General features: G+C 41.6%; 1 protein-coding gene across 1 annotated transcript in view; it reads left to right on the forward strand.

Moving 5' to 3' along the window:
• Positions 1-23107, forward strand: part of ATP10D (ATPase phospholipid transporting 10D (putative)) — a 94960-nt gene that overhangs the window by 61426 nt on the left and 10427 nt on the right. Inside the window, 9 exon segments of the mRNA XM_019928231.3 lie at positions 161-267; positions 2511-2637; positions 4209-4393; positions 9462-9768; positions 12391-12467; positions 13462-13587; positions 16290-16490; positions 21205-21285; positions 22491-22595. Of these exon segments, the coding sequence (XP_019783790.2) occupies positions 161-267; positions 2511-2637; positions 4209-4393; positions 9462-9768; positions 12391-12467; positions 13462-13587; positions 16290-16490; positions 21205-21285; positions 22491-22595 (1316 nt within the window).

Raw genomic sequence — 23107 nt, forward strand, 5'->3', positions numbered from 1 at the left:
AGAGACAAGGGAATGATTTATTCTGAGGGGTCCCTTTTATAAACGCACATTTGGGATTCAGAACTACAAGACCTTTTGTTTGTTGTGGGTTAAGTTACCATTGTTTTAAAAAATATGTCATTGGGCAAACTGGTGGGAACACGTGTGTTAATTATTTTAGATGGACCAGGTCTGGAAAAACAACAGATGATGTTAAGGGAGAAAACCCAGCAGCACCTGGATGCCTACACCAAGCGAGGCCTGCGCACTCTGTGTGTAGCAAAGAGGGTAAGGCTGCTCCGTGTTCCTGTCTGCTGGCTTCCTTCCTTCCTAGCTCCACTATCATTTAACGAAAACGAGTGCGTATCAGACCCTGATCCAAGCATCGGGAAAAGTTTTTGGGCCACTGGGCTCGATTTTCATATCGCTTCTTTATTCCTTATATATTGGTTGGTTGTAGTTTGTTCTCAAAGTATTTTGCCAGAAAGATGCCTGAAGTTATATTGTCTGAGTTCTCCCATGTTTCAATATATCCGAGTGCTTTTGTGTGGAAACTGCAGTATGACTGGGAATAAACATCCCTGGATCCTACTCTCTTTCTCTGAGTACCTTGCAAATATCATTCCTCTATCTTACAGCATTAAATGTGCTTTGAAAAGAATGAGGCTGGAGACTGGCCTTAATTTTCCACTTATAAGTTCTTGATATTTTTTCCTGGTGGGCTCATAAGTCTTTATCTGTAAATCCAGGTAAATTTCCTAAATATTATCTCAGTTTTTATCATTCTCTATTGAGAATAATCCTGGGACATAGTGTATCCTTTCTAGATAAAAATTTAAGTAATAAGAAAGAAGACAGAGCTCCAAGAAGTGATTTGAGGGGTGTTACTACCAGAACCACCCCTGGGGGCATGGGAGAAACAGAGATACGAAGCCTTTTAAGAGTGAATTGGTCAAGTTTTTTGTGCCACTTGGCCAGTGGGGTATGGCCTAGGTATTGACCAAGTCAAGCTGCTCAGCTATAATGAAGCTATATGCAAGGCCTTACACCCTTATATTACCCTCCCTCATTGATAAGCCAAGACGTCCCCAGCCCCATCCCTATAGCCATAGCCACAACTGCATCCCCAGCTGCACACCTAGATAGGGTTTCTTCCTTCAGTACAAACTCAGGTAACTCATTGTTTCAGAGTAGAGCAGTGGCAGGAGAAGGTGCGGAAGTCTAGTTAGGGTGGAGAAGGAGAGTCTAGTAAGGGCTAGTGCAAGAGAAGGATGTGCTTATGGGGGAGGGAAGGGAGTCTGTTGTCAAGATATAACAGAGCTATGATGAACATTGAAGGAAAAGAAACAGAACAATCAGATCAGCCCACATAGGGGAAATATTGGAGAAGAACCAGGGAGGCTACTCTTGCCAACTCTCTCCCTCTTCTCCATAACTACCTCCTACCCATTCTGTTGTCTTTTCCCTCCCTGGCTCTGAGCTCTACAGTTAATTTTTGCTGTGTTAGAAGCCAAAGTATCAATTTTCTCTCCTTCATTCTGGGCTGTGGCTGGTAGAGAAGACTGAGAGATACACGTAGATCAAAGTATCAATGCTTTAATGGCTGTCCAGTAGCACCCAAACAATAGAGCTCCTGGGAGAACTGAATTGGAGACTAGCTAGGACCTGAGGCCAATGTAGGCATCTCTCATTTCTTCTCCAAATTCTAGTTCTTGGGAACTGCCTTAGGGAAAGTGGGATCTGGTGTAGACTCTGAGGCACTTAGTCAACCAGCTGCATGGAGAATCAAAAGCCTGCCTCATACACAGTTGTAAGAAGAATGAAGAATTCAAGATCGAAACAGACCTTCTGCCTTTTCAGTGGAATGGTCCTGCCCTGATAAAAATGTAGCCCAATAGATGCCAGATTCTCCCAAATCAGATTACCTTGTGGGCAAGAATGAGTAGATAGAGAAATTGCCTCACCCCCTCTACTGCATGCTGCTTTATAAGAACTGAAAGGAGATTTCTCCCATTACAGTAACCTGAAGACAAAGGAAAATGTATCATTGGTTCCTTCTCCAGGAATTCCACTTAATTTTTTGTTTGGAAGAGAACTTCCTTGCTTCACCCATTTGGCCTCCTTTTTCTTTTAACCTTTACAGATAACTCACCCTATAAACCAACCATCAAAAGAAATCAAAGGTGCTGCTGGCTATATAATACCTGACATTGAGTACTGGACACCACTTTTTCAACTGCACCATTAGAATAACCCTGAATTTAACTTTCAAGTGGCTCCTTTCTCCCAACTGCACACTCCCTGGTTTAATTGATTAACCTACTTTCATCTTATATGGTGCCTAGAATTTCCCAGAGATTCTGAGCTACAGGGTCTATCCATCCTCTGTGTTACACTAGTCTGATCACAGAGCTCGGGAAGTTTGTGACTGGGTAGTGTGAGGATTTGGACCTGGCCTGAGTGAAGCCAGAGAAGGAAATACCATAGGCTCATCACATGGCCTGCCTCATAGCTTTTTTTCCCCCTCATAGGTCATGAGTGACACTGAATATGCAGAGTGGCTGAGAAATCATTTTTTAGCTGAAACCAGCATTGACAACAGGGAAGAATTACTACTTGAATCTGCCATGAGGTTGGAGAACAAACTAACTTTACTTGGTAGGTATTGTCCGAAGGGGGAATTTTCAAAAACACTTGATGTCTGTAAATTAGTTACTCACCAGTGGCTTTTTTTCACTTTGATCTAATAGATACATGTGGTTCTGCCCACCCTGTCCAGTTTGACTTCTACCCTGCTTCCAATCCTTTCCAGTCCATTTTCCACTGCAGTGAACTTAGACTTCATTTGTGGCAGGCTGGTCATCCTTAAGATCATTTAAAAATTCAATGCTTTAACGTAGAATACAAAGCCAATTAAATACCCTGGTTCAAGAGAGGAAAGCTCAAGTTTCTTGCCAGGCATTGGATAAGGTATTTAATATGTGTTGTCTTTTTGAATCTGCACAACAAATCTCTATTTTATTTAGAAGAAACTTGGAGCACAGAGCAGTTTAATGACTTGTTCAAAGTCACGTGCTAGTGGCTGGCAGAGCTGGGGAGAAGTTCAGATCTACCTCACTCCAGGGCCCATATTCTTTATTCTGTGCCTGCAACCGGGCTAATGAAATTTGTCTCTCTTCTCTTACTTCCTGGTTTCAACTAAAAGTTGCACACCTGACACCTCTTGTCTCAGAGCTGCATCTTAAAATCACCTGGAGCGCTTTAAAAAATACCGATGCCTGCCCAGGGATTCTGTTTCAATTGGTCTGATGTGTGGTGTGGCCATTTGAATTTTTCAGAGCTCCCCAAGTAGTTCTAAGAGGCAGCCAAGGTTGAGGAACACAGCCTTAGAGTACTAACACACCAAAACACCGGTCTCTGAGCTCTGTGCCTCTGCTTCAGAGAAAAAACAATGATCTAACTTGGTCTCTAGCCAGTAAAGTAATGATCTTCCTCCTGTCATTTCTCCGTGACAGTGTGAGTGGTACAGATTCACATTTCCTCATCTGCAGTTCCAAACTCAAAACTGCTTTGTGAGTTTAGTGCCAAAACTCATTTAGCAGCAAAATCAGGCCTGATTTGATAAGACAATTTAAAGTCTTTAGTATCCTAATTAGTGTGAATGTTGTAATTTGTAAGTTTTGCTAAAAAATACTAATGTGCGTGATTACCAGATATTATAAAATATGATACATATATCCTCTTACCTTTTAAAAATCTGTAAAACGTCTGAATTCTAAAACATAGCCTCAGTTGTTACAGAAAAGGGAATTATGGACTTACAATATGAAAGAGCATTACAAATAGATAATACGTGTTACTGACCAGAACAGTCTTTAAAAGCCTACCCTTACCCTCGGGAGTATCATGGAATTATAAAATTGAAGAGTAAGGATATATAAGTTACTGAATGAAACCCCCTCAATTTACAGAGAAGCAAGCTAGCCAGAAGGAGAGCAAGTAAATTTGATAAACTCATTGATTGCGAAAGCTTTCTTCCCAAAATATTACTTTGTATATGATTTTGGTCTGAGTCTTCACGCTTCATTTGGACCCCTTGAAGCTACTGGAACCTTTTGTGTAGTTCAGGATTGGGTCGGCTAACAGATAGGGTTCAATTATAGTTTAGATGAGCTTCAGCTGGCTTTTGTGTTTCTTACAAGCCCTGTTGCATTTTGGTTATTTTTTAGGTGCTACTGGCATTGAAGACCGTCTGCAGGAGGGGGTCCCCGAGTCTATAGAAGCCCTTCACAAAGCCGGAATCAAGATCTGGATGCTGACAGGAGACAAACAGGAGACAGCTGTCAATATTGCTTATGCGTGCAAACTACTGGAGCCAGAGGACAAGCTTTTCATCCTCAATACTGAAAGTAAGGTATGTTTACTGAGATCAAGCCAGTCTTTTTGTGTTTTCAAAGCCAACGGAATACTTGTGATGTGATGGCTACAAGGAGAAAGAAAAACCAATAACCATTAGCTCCTTGATAACTAGTGCTTCTATCCAGCAACCTAGCTTGCTTAGTTCTTCTAAAGGCTTGGAAAATATCATGATTCAAAGGAATCATTGCTGAATAAAGACCCTGAAAGAAAATTTCCTTTTTATTTGCCTTTCCCGCCCCCCCCCCACTCCATATTGAATTATCACTGATTTGACAAGATTTAGACCATGATGACAAAATATGTCAAGCTCTGGGACAGAAGTCTACCCCCCTTTCAAGCTGAGGAGAAGTAATGATTTCGGTTGGAGTCAGGTGAATAAGTATTTTCCTGGTAATTCTAAAATTAGGCTCAGAGGCTAATCCTGCCCTCTAGTGGTTAATCTTAGCTAGTGCACCTGAGAATATCAAAAGTTGGAAGAACTGTTTAAGGGCAGGGAAAAAAGGGATTTTGGATTTTTTTTTCTCCTTTTTTTTTTGAGGAGAAGGAATTTAAGAAATTTGGATTCAGCCTATTTTTCTAATACCCCTTCTTCCCTCCACCCCTGCCACTAATCTCTAATACAGATGTTCTAATCAATTAAACAGGCATTTTATTTTTTTCAGAAGATTCCTAGTATAGTGATACTGAGATTTGTGCATACTGTTTAATTTGCTTGGAAAACCTTCCTCCTTCCTGCCTCAGTTGTCATACTTTTATCAGTCACATCCATTCTGTCATAGCAACCTGCCTCAGAAATCCTCCGGAGCTTCTCACCTGGATCACATCTTGGGTCTTGGTCACAGGCTGCCGCGTTTGGTTAGCCATGTTTTTATGGTCAGGCCTCAGTCAATACCCAACTAGATGGTACATTTTGAGGAAAGAGAATTTTCCTTATTCAACACAGAGTGAGTTCTCCTTGGCAGTTGACAGTGGCCCAGGGACCCACAAGCATAGCCACCAGGCAGATCCCAGTTTCAGCTGGGGAGCGAGCACAAGAAAATGCTTGGTCATTTTAGTCACTAAAATGGAAGCGCCCTAAGTCTGGTAAGACCTGGATTCAAATGCTTAGCCTGCCAGTGACCAGGTATGTGACCTTGGCGAGTTACCCTCCTGAGTCATTTTCTTACCTGTAATGTGAGAGTAATGTCTATTTCACAGGGATGTTGTGGGCATGAAATGGGAAGATATAAACTGTTTAATGTGGTGCCTGGCAGATGAAAGGGGTTCAGTGAACTTTTAAAAGTAATAAATCATTTGTGTTCAGTTTTGACTATGCCATTTTTGTGAGCAGTAAAATCATTAGTATTATGAAATTTATTTATAAATACACAATTTATGGTTAAAGGTATTTAAAACTACCAACTCAAGCCTTTATAGAGTATCCACTGTGGACTGCTCTAAATACAAAAGATTTTTTTGCTATCAGTAGGTATTTCACCTCAATTTTTCAGATAACTAAACGGAACACAGTGAGTGAACATAATTTAATTGAGTTCTATAATGACTCAAGTCGATGCATATAAAATCCCAAGCACATAGTAGGGGCTCAGTCACTGTATTATTTTCTCTTTTTCCCACTCTCCACCCCTCATATGCTAAGAGTTAAAAATGGAATTGAAGGTCATGAGCCCAATTTGTCATTTAGCGAAGGACATTGCTCCTGTGACATTTTAAGTGGGCCACCTGGCAACCGATGGATTGTCCAATCATATCTATAGTGTAGTACCTCAACTTTACAGGTTTCCATCAACTTTGGTTCCTAAATTTGCAAATTAGGTTATGGTAAATGTAACCACTTACAAACCTTACATAATTTCTGTTCTCATAAATTTCGATTCTTTTTTTAATAGACTCATATCCTGGATTATTTACTCCCTTTCAGGATTCATCATTTAATTTTTTCAGTTTTATTTTCATTTCATTTAAAATTTTCTTCCGAGATAGTAACTCTTTATATTCATGTTTCTTAGAATCTATAAAAGCCTTTTTCATACATGATCTCATTTGACCGTTATAACTAGTAGAGCAGATAAAATTATCCCCGTCTTATAGCCTGAGACTCCAAAAGGTTGTGAATTGCCTAAGCACTGACAGCTGATTACTTGTCAAGCATGCTTTTGGTATTATGATACATATTATATAACCTATATCTATTTATCTGTATAAATACATTATTCATGGAGTTAAGTTCTATAAAGTTGCTGAAATACTGAAGTAGTAGAAACTGAACCATTGCCCCTATGGGAAATGAAGGATTAGGTTCCCGTGAGCCTCTGGTCAGAACACTTTCATCAACCAATCAATACATAACTTGTTGCATGTATGTTTCTTTTTAAAGACACCTTATTTTATATATATATATATATATAAAATCATATATATTATGTATATAATCATATATATTACATATATAATTTTGTATATATATTATATATAATCATATATATAATTTTATACATATTATATATGTGTAATTTTATACATATATAGTTGATTCATTAACATTGAACCCATGACCAACAGCATATAACTCAGGCTTGAACGAAGTTTGTCTCTAACAGCATATAACTCAGGCTTGAACGGAGTTTGTCTAACACACGTTTTCTACATAAGGCACATCACAGCGTTCCTGTACATAGGAACACTAGGCAGCATTGAAGGGCTACAGTTAGGGCCATTATAAACAGTGAAATCACCATCAAAAAGCACAGAACTGCAAAAAATGTGTCACTAGACGGAGAGTGAAAAGGGCACTTGTTTACAGCGTGGGAGCTGACCTAAGTCGGAGCATCATCACCTCGCTCAGCTTCAGCTGGAAAGGTGTGTGTTGCATGACTCAGATCTTCGGTCACTCTGCGCGTGTCCACACATGACCAAGAAAGCACCTTTATCGTAGGATTACAGGCAAAGTTTAGCAAGTAGGTGAATTTGCAAATATGGAATCTGCAAATAATGAAGATTGACTATATGTGTGTATGTATATTTTTTCTATAAAGAAAATATAGTTAATTTATACAACTAAACACTTTTGTACTCAAATAAGAGAATAAAAATATCTAGAATCAATCTACAGTCGTAAAACCGGGTAATTGACTTTCATATCTTGAAGGGCATCCAGTCAGACTGCACTCTGCAGTAGGAGCATATGAATGCTATACAGACTGTATTTATACGGTTGTATAGTATTATGGCTATATTTTTTCACTTAACAAATATCTTAACCATCATGTCATGTTAATAGAGGTCTTGATTTTCAGTGACTGCAGGGTATGTCACCTTCTAAATATACCATTTTAATGTAACCAAAGTTTGGAAGGTTTTTAAAAATATATTTTTACTATTCTATACTGAGCCTATGCTGAGCATCTTTGATTCATCTTTGTATACTTTTCCATGGGGGCTTTTGAGGTGTATGGGATCAGATTTATTCTCGTGGTAAAGGTTGCCAGGTAGCTCCAGTGTGAAGTTGAATCTCTTGTTTATAGTTTATGTGGTTGTTAAGTTTATGTGGTTGTTAAGTATTTGTTGTGTCTGTGTGCCTACATATTCATACCTACTTCCCATCTTATTTTGCTTTGGATTGAGAAATGCTTGATAAAATAGCATTTGAAATAAGAGTAAATGGCCTCTGAGTGTGAGGGGCTCTTTCGTGAATAAACTATTTCAGGCTTAGTGTATACACTTAAATGCACCGTTCCAGGATTTTGTTTGCCTCTGTCCTTAGTGGTCATTTGACACAATAATTTCTGTATAAGTTTATTGTTCGTGTTCTCGAGTAGAATTCATCTAATGAATATTTATTGGGTGCTTAACGTGGCCCTCTTTTAGGCCACGAATTTCGAAAGTAAAGTAAATTAAAAGTTTTAAAGTAAATTAAAACATTAAAAGTTTAAAAAGTTTTAAAAGTTAAATTAAAAGTTTTAAAGTAAATTAAAAGATTAAAAGTTTAAAAAGTTTTAAAGTAAATTAAAAGATTTCGAAAGTAAATTAAAAGTGCTGTCTGTCTTCAAAGAGCTTCCTAACAAGCGTGGGGTGAGGAGAGTGGAGGGATGCATGCACACCAAATGGGATAAGGCCACTAAGAACATCGACCAGAATGTTAACTCGGTGAGGGTGGGGATTTCTGGTTCATTGATGTATCTCCAGCACCTAGAATTTTTTCAAGTACACAGTAGCTTCTCAGTAAATAGTAAGTGAGTGAATGTGTTGAATCAAAGAAGAGAAAAATAGGGCTTCCCTGGTGGCGCAGTGATTGAGAGTCCGCCTGCCAGTGCAGGGGACACGGGTTCATGCCCCGGTCTGGGAAGATCCCACATGCTGCAGAGCGGCTGGGCCCGTGAGCCATGGCTGCTGAGCCTGTGCGTCCGGAGCCTGTGCTCCGCAATGGCAGAGGCCACAACAGAGAGAGGCCCGCGTACCGCAAAAAAAACACAACAAAAATAAAAAAAGAAGAGAAAAATAATTATTACTGTTTTAAATTCTGCTGTGTCATGCTTTACACTAGGAGCTGTGCATGTATTGGGTTGGCTCAAAAGTTCGTTTGGGTTTTTCCAAGACATCGTACGGAAAACCCGAACGAACTTTTTGGCTAACCCAATAGTGTTTCACTTATTCCTCACAATGAATTATAATGTAGACGTTTGAATTTTTCTCATGAGAAAGTTGAGGCTCAGAGGTTATATTAATTTGCTTAAAATCAAGCAGGTAGTAAATGAGAGAATGAGACCGAAGGGCTCTTGAGATTCATGGTTTGAGAAGGTAAATTGCACAAATAAAGAAAGAAATTCTAAAACTATTTTTTAGTTGTACAGTTGGAAGTGAGATGCACCCCATCCTTTTATCCTGTCCCCATATACACACAGAAGTCTCTGTGGAAGAGCGGTGAGGTCTTGGAAAGTAACCGATTATTCACTCCCTGGGGTTGACTTGATGAAGCAAATGTTAAAGAATAGCAATGATAAATATAGCTGGATGTGGCCAGCAGGGGAGCCCCAAGGCTAACTGTCTTTGCCTCTTGTTCCAAGAATGCCTGTGAGATGCTGATGGACACGATCTTGAAAGAACTTCAGAAGAAAAATCCAGCTTCTCCAGAGCAAGCATCAAGTGAGGCTTTCCACCAGCCTCCCGCGCCCCCGGACTCAGGGCTGCGAGCTGGACTCGTTATCAACGGGAGGACCCTGGAGTTTGCCCTGCAGGAGAGTCTGCAGAGGCGGTTCCTGGAGCTGGCTGCTCGCTGCCATGCTGTGGTCTGCTGCCGAGCCACGCCCCTGCAGAAGAGTGAAGTGGTCAAACTGGTTCGAAGCCATCTCCGGGTGATGACTTTGGCCATCGGTGAGTGGAAGTGGAACCCAGCCCTGCACTTCTCACTTTCATGTCACACCAGAGGCTGATCCTTTCTTCTGTACACATTTGCCCTTCTCTCGGTCTGTCCTTTTCCTCCCCCGCTTTCCCTCCCCTTTCCTCCCTTCTTTCTCCTCCGTCCCCTCACTCCCTCCCCTTTCCCCTCCATCACCTATTTGGCCTCCTCTTATGAACCAGGTGGTAGAGATGTGACATGGAAAACAATATAATAGGACTCTGTGGTACATGTCAGATCCCCAAATCATCTGGGTTAAGGAGGGTAATGTACTGAATCGGAGACCTGAAAAATTCATGAGTTCTGCCTTCGAGAAAGCTAAATTCAAGAATATGAACAGTTCATTTATTTATTCATTCAACCACTATTTATTGACTGCCTTCTATGTACCAGGCATTTTTCTAGGCAATGGAGATACAAGAGTGTACAAACCTGACAAAGTACCTTTCCTTAAGGAACTTACGTATAGGAGGAGGGTAATGCAGTAAAAAGTGGGGGAAAAAAAAGGGGTATAAAAATATAAGATCAGATAGTGACCAATGCTATTGAAAAAATAAAGCAAAGTCAGATGATGCAGAGCATTGGGGGAGGCAGAAGGGACTTCTATTTTAAATAGATTTTTCAGAGACAGTCTTACTGATAAAGTTGTGTGTAAGCAGAGACTTGAAGGAAATGATATGGGAGCCATAGGAGATCTGGGGGGGTGGGGGGGAACATTCCTGGCAGAGAAGACAATGGACCATGCTTGGTGTGTTCAAACCCAAAGTAGGTTGAGCAAAGGGAGGAGTTTTCTTCAGGTTAGTGAGGACAGAGAGGTGGCAGGTGACCAGGTCCTGTAGCGTCTTGGAGGCCATTAGGAATTTTGGCTTTTATCTGAAGAGACAGAGAGCCACAGGAGGAATTTGAGCAGAGGAGGGACGTGAGCTGCCGTAAGTTGAAAAGGATCACATTGGCTGCTGTGTTGAGAGGAGCCACCGGGTTGTAAGGACATAAGGAAGGAGACCAGTTGAGCGGCTATTGAAATAATTCAGGGAAAAGATGATTGTGGCTCGAGCGCGGGTAGGAGCAGAGGAGGTGGAGGGATGTGGTAAGATAATGGACGTGGTTTGAAGAAAGAGCTGCTGATATCTGCTGACGGATTGGATATGTTATATAATAGAAGGGGTCAAGGGGGACGTCAAGGTTTTGTCTCGAGAACAGAGGGACGGAGCTGCCATTTACTGAGATGGAGCCGGGGAAGCAGGAGTTGGGTTTTATACATGTTAAGTTTGAGAAATCCATTAGATGTCTAAAACAGTGAGTCAAGTAGGCAGCTGGAGATAAAGTCTGGAATTTAGCAATGAGGAATTGGCTAGAGACATAAATTTGGGAATTGTAAGTCTAATGGTGATATTTAAAGCCCCGATAGTATTATCAGTGAGATTACCAAAAAAATGAGTGTAAGTGGAGAAGAGAAACAGGGTGAGATTAAGCTCTGAGACACTCCAAAGTTCAGACATTAGCAAGATGAACTCAGCCATCTCTTATAGTCTCTGTTTCCACCTGGATTATTTTCAGTCTCAGGTAGCATCTCCCCTCAGGGTGTTGGTACAGCTACTGAAAATTCCCACCTTTATATCTTATCCTGTTAGCAACCTGAGAGAAAAGATAGCACCTCTTCTCAAGTTGCTGGAATAAAGTATCAGGATTAGGGTGAAATTTTGTTCAACTATCTTATTGAATGAGCATATACATGAGTGAATTGTTCAAGCCCCTGGATCCATCTGTCCCTGAGACTAGAGCCCTGGACATGTCAATTCTGTCAATTCAGCTGAATCACGTGCCTATCTCTGAACCAACCACTGAGGCCAGGGAACAGGCAGTGGTAATTGTCCAGGCCTGAGCCGGTTGCCCATCCCAAATCTGGTGGTTTGGGCTCAGAGACTCATGGACTCAGAGTTCCCAAGGAAAATCAGTATACTATTACCAGAAAACAAGTTAAGGTTGCTGGGCAGTTGGGAACAACAGATGTTCGTTACCAGCAGGAATGTCATACCTCCTCTAAAGAAGCTTCCAATGTGTTGGGAAGACAAAGAAATCTATAGCAAGCTTAATACCATGCTAGATATGATAGAGATTCGTAGGGTGATGCTTGGGGCCTAAGGAAGGGGCATTGAATCTAAAAGGAACATGAGAAGGACTTCCTAGAGGAAGTGATTATCTAAGCTGAGCGCAAGAGCCCTTGAAATCCACAAGGTGGGGCAGGGGTGATGAGGACGGTGTTATAAGAATAGAGAAACAGCATGTGCAGGGCTGGAAGGAGTAGGGTATATCTGGAAAATTGAAAGTAGAATGAGTGACATAGAGAAAGGGGAGGTCAGTCCAGGTAGGGGCTGTAGCATGAAGGACTTTAAGGTAGTGTTGAGTATGGAATTCTTCCCGATGGCAGTGGGACGCCACATTGCATTTGTGCTTAGCTAGCTTCCAGGCAACTTGGAGACATGGGATAAGCTTTGAAGGATTTGTTTGTTTGTTTGAGTGGCCACTGTTGATTTGCACAGTGGGCAGTTTTTCTTTGCTCCTCATATGTTTCTCACCTTTTCTTCCGTTTCACAAAGGTGACGGTGCCAATGATGTTAGCATGATACAAGTGGCAGACGTTGGGATTGGGATCTCAGGTCAAGAAGGCATGCAGGTGAGAGGATGTTGTGCACCCAAACACCACGAACTTGACCTGCCCATCCAAAGGCAGCATTCTCCATGGTCAAATCTCTGTGGTAGAGTGAGGCTGTCTGCGGCTAGCTCAGGAGTGGGTGGCAGGACGTTTAGCCATTCGTTCACTGATTACTTACTGGGTGAGTATTATGGTAATTTCCCTGGGTAATTTGAGCTCTGTGGCCCACTTGTTCAGTTTAAAAATATATAACTTATCTAAGTCATAAGGATATATATTTTTAGCGCCGCAATAGCTGTATGACTTTTGACACTGATGAGAGCTACTAAGGATTTGAATGAAATATCTAAAAATCCTAAAGAGAGAGGGAGAGGGGGAGAGAAGATAGGAGAGAATGAGGGAAGTGGGATTGTCCTGCTTTCGTGTGCGCACATGTGTGTTGAATAGTGTTTTAGGCACAAAATTCAGAGAGAAGCTTGTCCAAAAGACTGCTTGTCATGTATGGAGCTAGTGCTGTCAAAAGCAAGTGGGACGTGAGGCTTAGGGTTTCCCGAGAACGATGAATTACAACATCTCTCTAAAAGATGAGAAATTCAAATACCTCCTTTGCCTGCTACATTATACAGAGTCACATGAAGTCACGACTATATACTTTTAACATTCTCCTCATGGAGGAGAAGCAAATGCACACTGTAATGCGCAGAGTTCTGGGTAAGGGAGCTGCTCTCTAGGGAAGGTACACTTGCTGAAATTACATCATGAACGGTGACCAGAGAGAAGTTTTGTTTCATTGGACCACATTGGAAAACTGAGTGGTAACTCCAGGTAACCCGTTAAGGCTCTGTATTCGTGGGTTTTTGTTTGTTTGAAGGTTTTTTTTTTTTTTCTTTCCGGTCTTAGGTTTAAACCACATATTTGTCCAGTCTGAGCCTGCTGGCGGTTAGGCTGCCATGCTGCGTCTGTTCTAACATGTTCCATTGCTCAGGGTGACGTTCTCTTCCCGTTGCCTCTGCAGGCTGTGATGGCCAGTGACTTTGCCATTTCCCAGTTTAAACATCTCAGCAAGCTACTCCTTGTCCACGGGCACTGGTGTTATACCCGACTTTCCAACATGATTCTCTATTTTTTCTACAAGAACGTGGTATGTAGCTCCAGAAAATTCGCCCCCCTCCCTTCTCCCTTCCACCCCAGCTTGTGTAAGGGGTGAAGAGGAAGGGCCCGATGCTGAGCTCACTTTGCTTGTTGATGTTTGGGAAGCAGCCAGGAGCACTTCTGCTGTCTTACCAGGAATAATCTGGGAATGTGCTGTGTTTCAGCTGCTGAGAGCAGATTGCTAGGCTTGTCCATCTGCTAGCATTTTCTATTCCCTATGCATTTAAATTCAATTAAGCCCTGTCTGATTCGTTTAGAATCCAGTTTTTGACCTTCCATAAAAAGGTTGTGACAAGCAGAATTAGGAAATGTTTAATGCTTTCTGTCAGTGGAGAATGAAAAGGTTTTCTTCAATTTTATAGGAGATATAAAAACTATATATGTATATATGCTATCCCCAGACGGATGTCCCATGTGGTATATTGAACACACAGATACAGATGAAAACCCAGTATAGTGCCTTAGGCTGTAGCTGGCTAGCACTCCCAGAGGAAGAATTCTTTGGCAAGCCTGTAAAATGTGTTTGTGCTTTGGTAGCTATTGGATGGTCAAGGAACTTAATTTTGACCATGTAATTCATAGAACGGCAGAATTTGAGTAGTAGGATTCCTGGCTTCGAATCTTCAGCAAACCATTTAAATTTCAGTTTTCTCTTTCATAAACCCATGTGGACCTTAGATTGCTTCACCTAAATCCCTTCTAGGTGGGGTGATTATGTAAATATGTCATGATTTTCAGACCACATTTATTCTTGGTCTTTAAAGTGCCTGTGTAGCAAGTTAGTAGTAAACAGAAATTTACATCACTCTGTTGAAATGCCATCTTTAGGAAAAAGATGACTTTAATGGGTCATTTTTAGGATATCCCAAATATGTAATTTAGATCGGTGCGTGCACGTGTGTCTGTCTGTCTGTCGGTCAGTCAGCAGGAGCATTTTTTTCCCTGTAGCAAGATGAACTTTTCAGGAAGCTTTCAGTACTTTCCTAATTGGAATTAGCACACTCAGTCAAAGTTTAAGAAAGCCTTGATACTGTATGAAAATATTTGAAATGTATAATATCTCTGTCCGTGTGATTCTGGGGAAAGCTGTGATTTGTAACTTAAAATTCTAGGACTTAGTGGTCAATGACTTTTAGAGGGGAGCCCATCTCCCAGGTTTTTAAAATACCTTTGCATTTTTCTACCTTCTCTTCTATTATGATGCAGTCCACTGCATCCTCTCCCCCTTCCTTTTAACTCCATATTTCTAACTAATATTAGAAAGAGACCAGGACATTATGATAAAACAAATGTCCAACTGTTGTTAAGTATTTAAAATTTTGTCTCATGGAAAAAAAAAAAGATGCCACATGCAGTTGGAGAGAGGGGGTGTTTATTAGTAGAGAGAACGTCACCAGGGAGCAAGGACCCTGGGGCCGTTGTAAACCCTGATGGCCTCACACTGAAATCCTCCTGACTTGTTTCTGCCTCTTTCTTGCCTAGCCAAACAACAAGTGGTTTGTAAACTATGGAGAACAGGGCCAGTATCAGAAGCCATTCGAATAGCTTAGTTTTCTGAGACTACGGTTCTTGCATCTTGGGCAGTTTTTGAGATAGTGATAAGGACTATGGATTCATTCCCCAGAATAGTGCCCCAAACTGCATATACCTAAAACCCGTACATTTTCAGGAGTGAGGCATAATGCATATCCATGGACCCTAGACTAAGAAACTCTATTCTAAGGATCGTGGTCCCCATCCTGAGGTGTTTCAGTGTATCTATGGTGCCAACAATAATATCTTAATCAATTAATTAAAATCGATCAAAAGGCATTTTTCAGGTCATGAGCAGTTGCTAACTGGATCTTGATACTAAGACCTGATGTCGTATAATTCTCCTTTTCCAGACATAGAAACCAAAATTCATAGAGGTTATTAAAATGACCTAAAGTCATACAGTCAATAGGAAGTTTCCCTAGGACTTGAAACAAGACCCCCTAATTCTAAGCCTTTCCTGTGGCCTGCCTTGCTTCAGGGCACAGAGCTTTTGCTATCATGGACTTACTCTGTGTGAGACAAAATAAGAAACTATGTATGTGCCTGGCCTCTAGCATGACCACCTGTCCTGGTTTTCCTGGGACTGTCCTAGTTTTTATAGTAAGAGTACCATGTCCTGGGAAATTCCTCAGTCCCAAGCAAACTGGGATGGTTGGCCACTCAACCGACACCATCCCATTTCACCAGGAGAAAATAATTGTGAACCCAGAAAGCAAGAGAATGAACACTTGTTGCATGGCTGCCACATACCAGGCACAGGGCTAGATTCTCTTCATCTGGAGCTAGAACATCTGCATTTGAATACTGACTCTGCCACGTGTTAGCCAGGTAACTTTGGGCAAGTTCCTTAGCCTCTCCGTGCCTTACTTTCCTCATCTGTAAAATGGGAACAAGAGTAATTCCCAAGTTGTTACTGAAATTAAATGTATTCTCTTTAAAGCTCTTAGAACAGTGCCAGCACCACATAGTAAATGGTCTGTGTGTGTGTGTTTTAATTTACCAAAAAAAGCTGCAAGGTAAGTTGTGGTCTTCCATTCTGTGAGTGAGGAAGGGAGGGGCTGAGATCACACGGCTCAGGACAGCAGCGTGTGGCGTGTGCGGTCCTAGCACGCATTGCTGACTCTAAGACGCACATGTTCCTCTTTGTGTCCCTAGGCCTATGTGAACCTCCTTTTCTGGTACCAGTTCTTTTGTGGGTTTTCAGGAACATCCATGACTGACTACTGGGTCTTGATCTTCTTCAACCTCCTTTTCACATCCGCCCCTCCCGTCATTTACGGTGTCCTGGAGAAAGATGTGTCTGCAGAGACCCTCATGCGACTGCCTGAGCTTTATAGGAACGGCCAGAAGACAGAGGTGGGTGTATGGCAGAAACGCAGAGACCGATACGTAGCTGCTGTCAGAGCCGCTCAGCTCCAGTGTTGTCGGGTATTGAAAACTATTGGACTCCTCTGTTTGTTTCCAAAGATCTCTACTAACACAGCAGCTGTGAAGTCGGTCGCTTCTGAGACGAACACAAATAAAACTGTGAAAGATCTTAGGTATTTATAAGCAGAAATCCAGTCCTCAGACCTTACAACTGATAATATCTAATATTTACTAGACCCCACGGTGCTGCCTTTTGCACACACTACTAAATGTCCCCAGTCCCATTTATCTTCACAAAGCGCTTTGAGAGAGGACGTGGTATTGTTCCCATTCTAAGAGAAAGAATCTGAACTTCAGGGGGGCTGAATAATTTTTCCAAAAACCTCACAGCTAAAAAACGGCAGAGCTAGGATGGGAACCCTTATTAGTCTGGTTCTAAAGCCAAACTTAACTTCTTCAGGTTCTGCTGTCACGCAGAATAGTGCTGTGAACTTAACGGTTCCCTCTCCCTGAACGCATGTCGCACCTCCCCTTAACTCAGTCCTGTCCATCCACCTCTGATATGTCCCTTATGTCTCATTTCCTCTTATCTATAGTATTGTAGTTGCCGATTCATTGGGCTAGCTGTCTTAAAAGCTTTTTTTTTCTAATTTGTCTTTTACAAAATTAATAACCAGCATTGAGATGGTCTTATGAACATTTATGTAATGCCAGGCACTGTTATAAGTCCTTAACTTACATAAATCTACTTCTCAAAATGATCCTGCAGGGTAGATGCTGTCGTCATCCACACTAGATGAGGAAAGTCAGGCACAGGGAGATACTTTAAGTAATCTGCCTGGGTCACCAAGCTCCTGGGTGGTACAGGGAAACCCCGGTTCCCGATCCCCTGCTGTGCTGCAGAAAGAACACTGATGCTATCTTTGGTCCTTGGGTGCACCCCCCCACCCCACCCCTTCGCTGTTTAATGGCCAGAAATCCAAAGTGCTCTCCTAAGGACATTGCCAGGATCACAGAGACTGAGGTGGACCAGCAACCTGTAGACACGTATAAGCGGACAAAGCTGAGGGGTCAATCTGGTCAGATATTCTAGCCTTGAGAAAAGGACTCTGTTAGTCAGGACTCTTTCCGTTGCAAGTGACAGAAAACGAGCTCAAATTGGCTTAATGAAAAATGGAAATATATTGGCTCTCATAGCTGCAAAATCCAGGAGTAATGGTAGACAAACAGCATTAGTCTTAAAGCAACTGTCAATGTGCTGGTTACAACTCCTTGGCCCAGCTTGAGTCCCATGCCTTTGCCTGTGCTTATCATTGTGGCTAGAAAGATCATTTTCTCATTGACTAGGCCTGGGCCATAGATCATTCCTGAGGACAGAGCTGAACCCTACGGACAGGATTGGGAAGGAGGGTTTCCTGTAAAAGGACTGGAGAGACGAAAATGAGACCCATCATGAGAAATCCATGGGTCGGACTTGACTGGCCTCACTGTTCTAAAGACGCTGACCCAGAGCAGCACATGTTAGAAATGATGGGTGATGTTTAGCCTGAGTTTAAATTCTGCTTCAGTGGTATGTGACCTTGGTAAGGTGTTTAACTTGCCTGTACTCGGTTTCTTTACTTTATGGAGATGGTGTGAGGATTAAGTAAGATTGCGCTCTCAATATTGTTATTTTTACCCCACCCCCAACTCCAGATTTAACCAAAAATTCGAGGAAATCCTGAATTTAAAATGATGCATTGGGCTTCCCTGGTGGCGCAGTGGTGGAGAGTCCGCCTGCCGATGCAGGGGACGCGGGTTCGTGCCCCGGTCCAGGAAGATCCCACGTGCCGCGGGGCGGCTGGGCCCGTGAGCCATGGCCGCTGAGCCTGCGCGTCCGGAGCCTGTGCTTCATGACGGGAGAGGCCACAACAGTGAGAGGCCCGTGTACCGCAAAAAAAAAAAAAAAAAAAAAAAAAAGATGCATTTATTTTCATCAATCCAATTTTATTATGGGTTGAACTGCCTTTTGAGACTGGAGGGTAATTTAATGTCCTTAGGCTCATGGAGCAGCATGGAGAAGTCAACTTCCAGGGAGGAAGAAATCCTTACAATCCTTTAATATCATCCAACCCATTCAGATCAAAGAACCACATGAGGTTTTCCTAAAAAAGTCCAATCTGACTTAAAGCTCAAGGCCAGGGTGCAGGAATATGTGGTTGATATTAATGACGATTGTCCTGTACCCTAGGTCTAAGTTAAATTCCAAGTCCATTGGGGAAAGAGGGGTAGAAGCAGACCTTTAACGTTTTCATAGCTTGGTGTTTTAAAAGCCCATTTGTTCAGCCTGAAGACTATAATTGGTCTTGACCCTTGGAAGAGTCGAGGTCATTGTTTCCTGTTGTTGAACGCTGCTGTCAAGCCTTTGCACACGTTGTTCTGTTAAGCTGGCCAGTTGTATAATACGTGGTAAAGCAGGCAGAGTCCCAGCATGTGGCTATTGATAAAAGGTAATTAATTTCATTGACGTTACCTTCCGGAAGAGTTGTCCTTCCTTTGAACTTGGCCTCCAAACAAACTCTATTTTATGCTTGGGCCATTTCCTGTCTTTGGTGTCATGAAATATACTTCCCAGGGTTATAGCATCTCTCTCCTTGAAAGGAGATGAGTCTGGAAGGCTGCAGCCAGGAGCGTCCCTTCCAAGAAGCAATCGTCTATTACCCATCTCTCATCACCCACACAGCCTTCTTTCCTGGCTTTGACTTCATGTCCAGATCTTCCCTCTCAGTTTCCAGGAGATCCCATGAGTTGCTCCCTTCAGCCCTTCATTTATCCATGACCCTTCTCTACCCCTAATTCTCCTTGCTCACATTACTGTGGAGAAAGTGTGCTTGTTAACCTTTTGGCTCTAGGTTTTTTGAGCAACCTCTGTTCCCCCAGAAGCATGAAGCTGTATTTTAACTTATCCTGAAAGTGTTCTCTCTTGTCCAGTGACATTTTGGTTGCCCCTTTGACTCTGCCACATTTTCTTCCACCATTTGATTGTGCTTCTGCTTAGAGTTTATGGACACTTGGATGAAGAAAGGCAGGTAGAAGATTCCATCATTTCCCATGACAAAATTGTAAAAGAGGCTACAGGGAAAAGTAGACTGGAAATGATGAATCTTCATTGCTTTGATTTTACAGAGGACAAAGAGATAAAAAAGAAAAGATGTAGAACTTCTAAGTGTAATCTCTTGAAGGACAGAAGAATTTATATGGAGATGTTGTATATTTATAAAGCTTTAGGAGACAGTTACACATTTTCAAGAAAATTTCAGTTTCTTTTTGCATTTGAAAGGAAATAAGACTATAAACACGTTAAGAGAAGGGAAGACTAGCTCAGGGATATGATGCATGTGTTGTCATTTTTGTTCATGGCAGACATCACTAATACACTGTAGCACCCCATCCTTCCTACTGGGTCTGAATGGAGCCTCAGAATCCTTTTGCACACACATTACTATTTGATCAGAATTATCTTTTATTTGAAAACCTGTTTTCAGTCACTTGACTGGTATCTCTACTTGATCTTTCTCTGTTTCTACAAGCTTCTGGTAGGAAGCAGTTTAGCACATGAGAAGTTATATAAGAATAGTTTATTAATCCAACAAATATTTGAGTACCTGCTATGTACCGGGCACTGTTTTAATCACTTGAATAAGAGAGCCCAGGTCCCACTTTATGAAGCTTGCATTCTGTTGAGAGAAACATAAAATCATTAGGTAAACAAATAAGATTATTTCTGATGGTGATGAGAGACTTCTGAGGATGCCATGGTAGTAAATGATTAAGTGGGCATGACTTTTAGACTGGTCTGGGGTCTGTGCCTCTATGAGGAAGTGATATTTGAGCTGGGATATGAATAGTGAGGAACTGGTCATGTGGGAGGTCCAGGAAGAATTTCTGGCAGAGATGACAGCGCAGGTGAAGCCCTGAGGAAAGAAGGGATTGGCATATTTGAGAAATAGGGTGAAGTCTGTGTGTTGGGAGGACGGTGAATGACAGAACAGGTGGGTGGCCCTGGAGAGCAGGGGCTTCCATGGGCAGACCATGCAGGACCTCCTAGACCATGGGAAGGAACTTAGATTGTATGGGAAATGCAGTGGAAGTCATTGGAGGAATAGGAGGGGGGTCAGTTTGATTAATTAGGGAGATGGCATGACCTGATTTACATTTTTTAAAACCATCTGGCTGCTGTGGGAAGATTGGATTAGGGCTGAGAGAGGAAGCAAAGAGGCCAGTTAGATGGCTCTCCCATCATTCATAGAGAGTTGATGGTGAATTGGAATGAAGGGAGTAATGGAAATAAAGGTGGATGGATTGGAGAAGTTTTTGAAACAGTGTTTTCTGATCAATGGGAAATGGAAACTTAGTACTACTATCCTTATTTGAGGTAGATTTAAGATTGATCCAATGATAAAAGCAATACGAGTTGAAGAAGAGTTCCTTCAGGGTTTTTTTCCCCCGTGAACTCATCTCATTCAATTATCACCCCCTCATTCTTCCACTACTACTTACAAATCACTACTACTTACAAATCCCACCTGTTTTGTGAATGAGAGAATGAAGGAATAGAGTTTTCTCTCAGAGAAGCAAAAACAAGTACTGGCTTGTGTTGTTCCTTGATCTTGCTTGACTGTTACTAATCTTACTCCCTCTCCAATATCTGTTTCATTTTCAGGCACACTTACCACTCACCTTCTGGATCACCTTGTTGGATGCCTTTTATCAAAGCCTGGTCTGCTTCTTTGTGCCTTACTATGTAAGTCCTTGTTCGCTCAAAGGATTTGTTGTTAATCAATGGTACTTCTTTGTACTCTGTCACCAGTATCAGCATATAGAATGGGTATATTAGGGTAGTTTGCTCATATAATCACGTTGATTATTTACTGACTAAATTATAACCCTCCTCCCAAATATGTTAGGTAATGGGTTAAATTTGGAGAGAAGTGCTTAGCTGAGTCCTCTTGGGTCTCTTTTTTAGCCCTGTACTGCTTGATAGTTTTCATCCATGACTTTAAAGTTGAAAGCCTGGCTTATAATTAAATGAGTCAGAATCAGAGAGGCAAAGTCAGAATATGAAAGCCGTTATTAGTGAGTGCTGGGCTAATTCTACCAGGATGACATTCAGAGTATTAAATTTAAGTAGGCTCCCCAAAACTAAAAGAAAAAAAAATTGTTATACAGGTAAAGAATGGAAGAAATGTGACTAAGCAGAGAATGTGTAAATGAATTTTAAAATTTAGGCCAACACAAAGCAGCATGATGTAGTTGCCCATTCACACACACCCCTCCCTGGAAGAAAACACTAATATGATCATGGATGGTTAACAAAAGTTCAGTAATAAAAAGGGAAAAGGTAATAGTCTCTAAGTTAATCATTTTCATTCTTTATTCAAATAAAATTACTTGAATTTACCCAGCTAGAATATTCTAGGTATACTGCATTTCAAGAGGTATATAGATAAGGCAATCTGAAGTGTATTTAGAAGAGAATGACTAGAATTGTAAACCATCAGAAAATTGTGTCATTTGCGGAATCCTTTAAGGACTTTGAAGACATAGGCGTATGAGAGGGGTGGATGTTTACTTAACCGAGGTATAAACTCAGGTTAGCCATAGTACCTGCTTCAAAGATTTTCAGCTCTGTTAAGCGGAACATATTTGATCTTTCTCTATACCTCAAAGAGTTGGAAGTATAAGTAAAAGGATCAGGGAAAATGAATTATGATTCAGAATAAAAAGGAATTCCAACCAAAAAGTTCAAAATTTAGATGGCCTGTCTGGGAGAGAGTCTCTTTTTCTAAAAATGTTCACGTTTATCCTAAATGATCAGTTATCAGGAACACTGAAGAAAGGGACTCAGTCCTCACTTGGGCCGTGGAATAGAGTGATGAAACTGATGATACTGTGCCACTGAGGGTGCGCAACTCTCCAGGATCACCAACTTTTATTCTTTCTTTGTAGACCTACCAGGGCTCAGACATTGACATCTTTACATTTGGAAACCCCCTGAACACAGCTGCTCTGTTCATCATTCTCCTCCATCTGGTCATTGAAAGCAAGAGCTTGGTGAGTCGTTTTCCTGCCTCTGAAGTAGCCTGAAACTCACTGGGGGAATTGTCTTCATGCCTATAAGACAAGTGGTCATAAGAAGAGGAATGACTCCAAGGAGTAAGGGTGATCCCCGACCACTCTTGTGGATCGTTGAGTGCCGTTATGCTGAGGTTAATGTGCCGCCCGGGAGAGTGGAGAACACCTGCCTGGTCCCCTTGGTGGTATCCACGGTGTGGGTGGTTAGTGGAGGTGAGTCAGGCTGGGGAAACAATTACACTTCTACGGACAGCATCCTTCAAGACCAAGCTGTTGCCTTTCAACTAAAAGGAAAACAGGTGTCATGCCGTAATCCTGGTATACTGACTTTTGGAAGTGATGATTGGATGCTTTTCTCATAATACAAAAAAAAAATTTTTCTCCCTCTAGAATTTTTACCATTCATTTCATTTACAACTAGGTCTTTTTGAACTTAGTTGCCAGCTTAATGATAAAGTTAAGTCTTTTCATGAAAATGATTGCACGGGGGC

This window comes from Tursiops truncatus, chromosome 5, assembly GCF_011762595.2.
Source record: "Tursiops truncatus isolate mTurTru1 chromosome 5, mTurTru1.mat.Y, whole genome shotgun sequence".
Lineage (NCBI taxonomy): Eukaryota > Metazoa > Chordata > Mammalia > Artiodactyla > Delphinidae > Tursiops > Tursiops truncatus.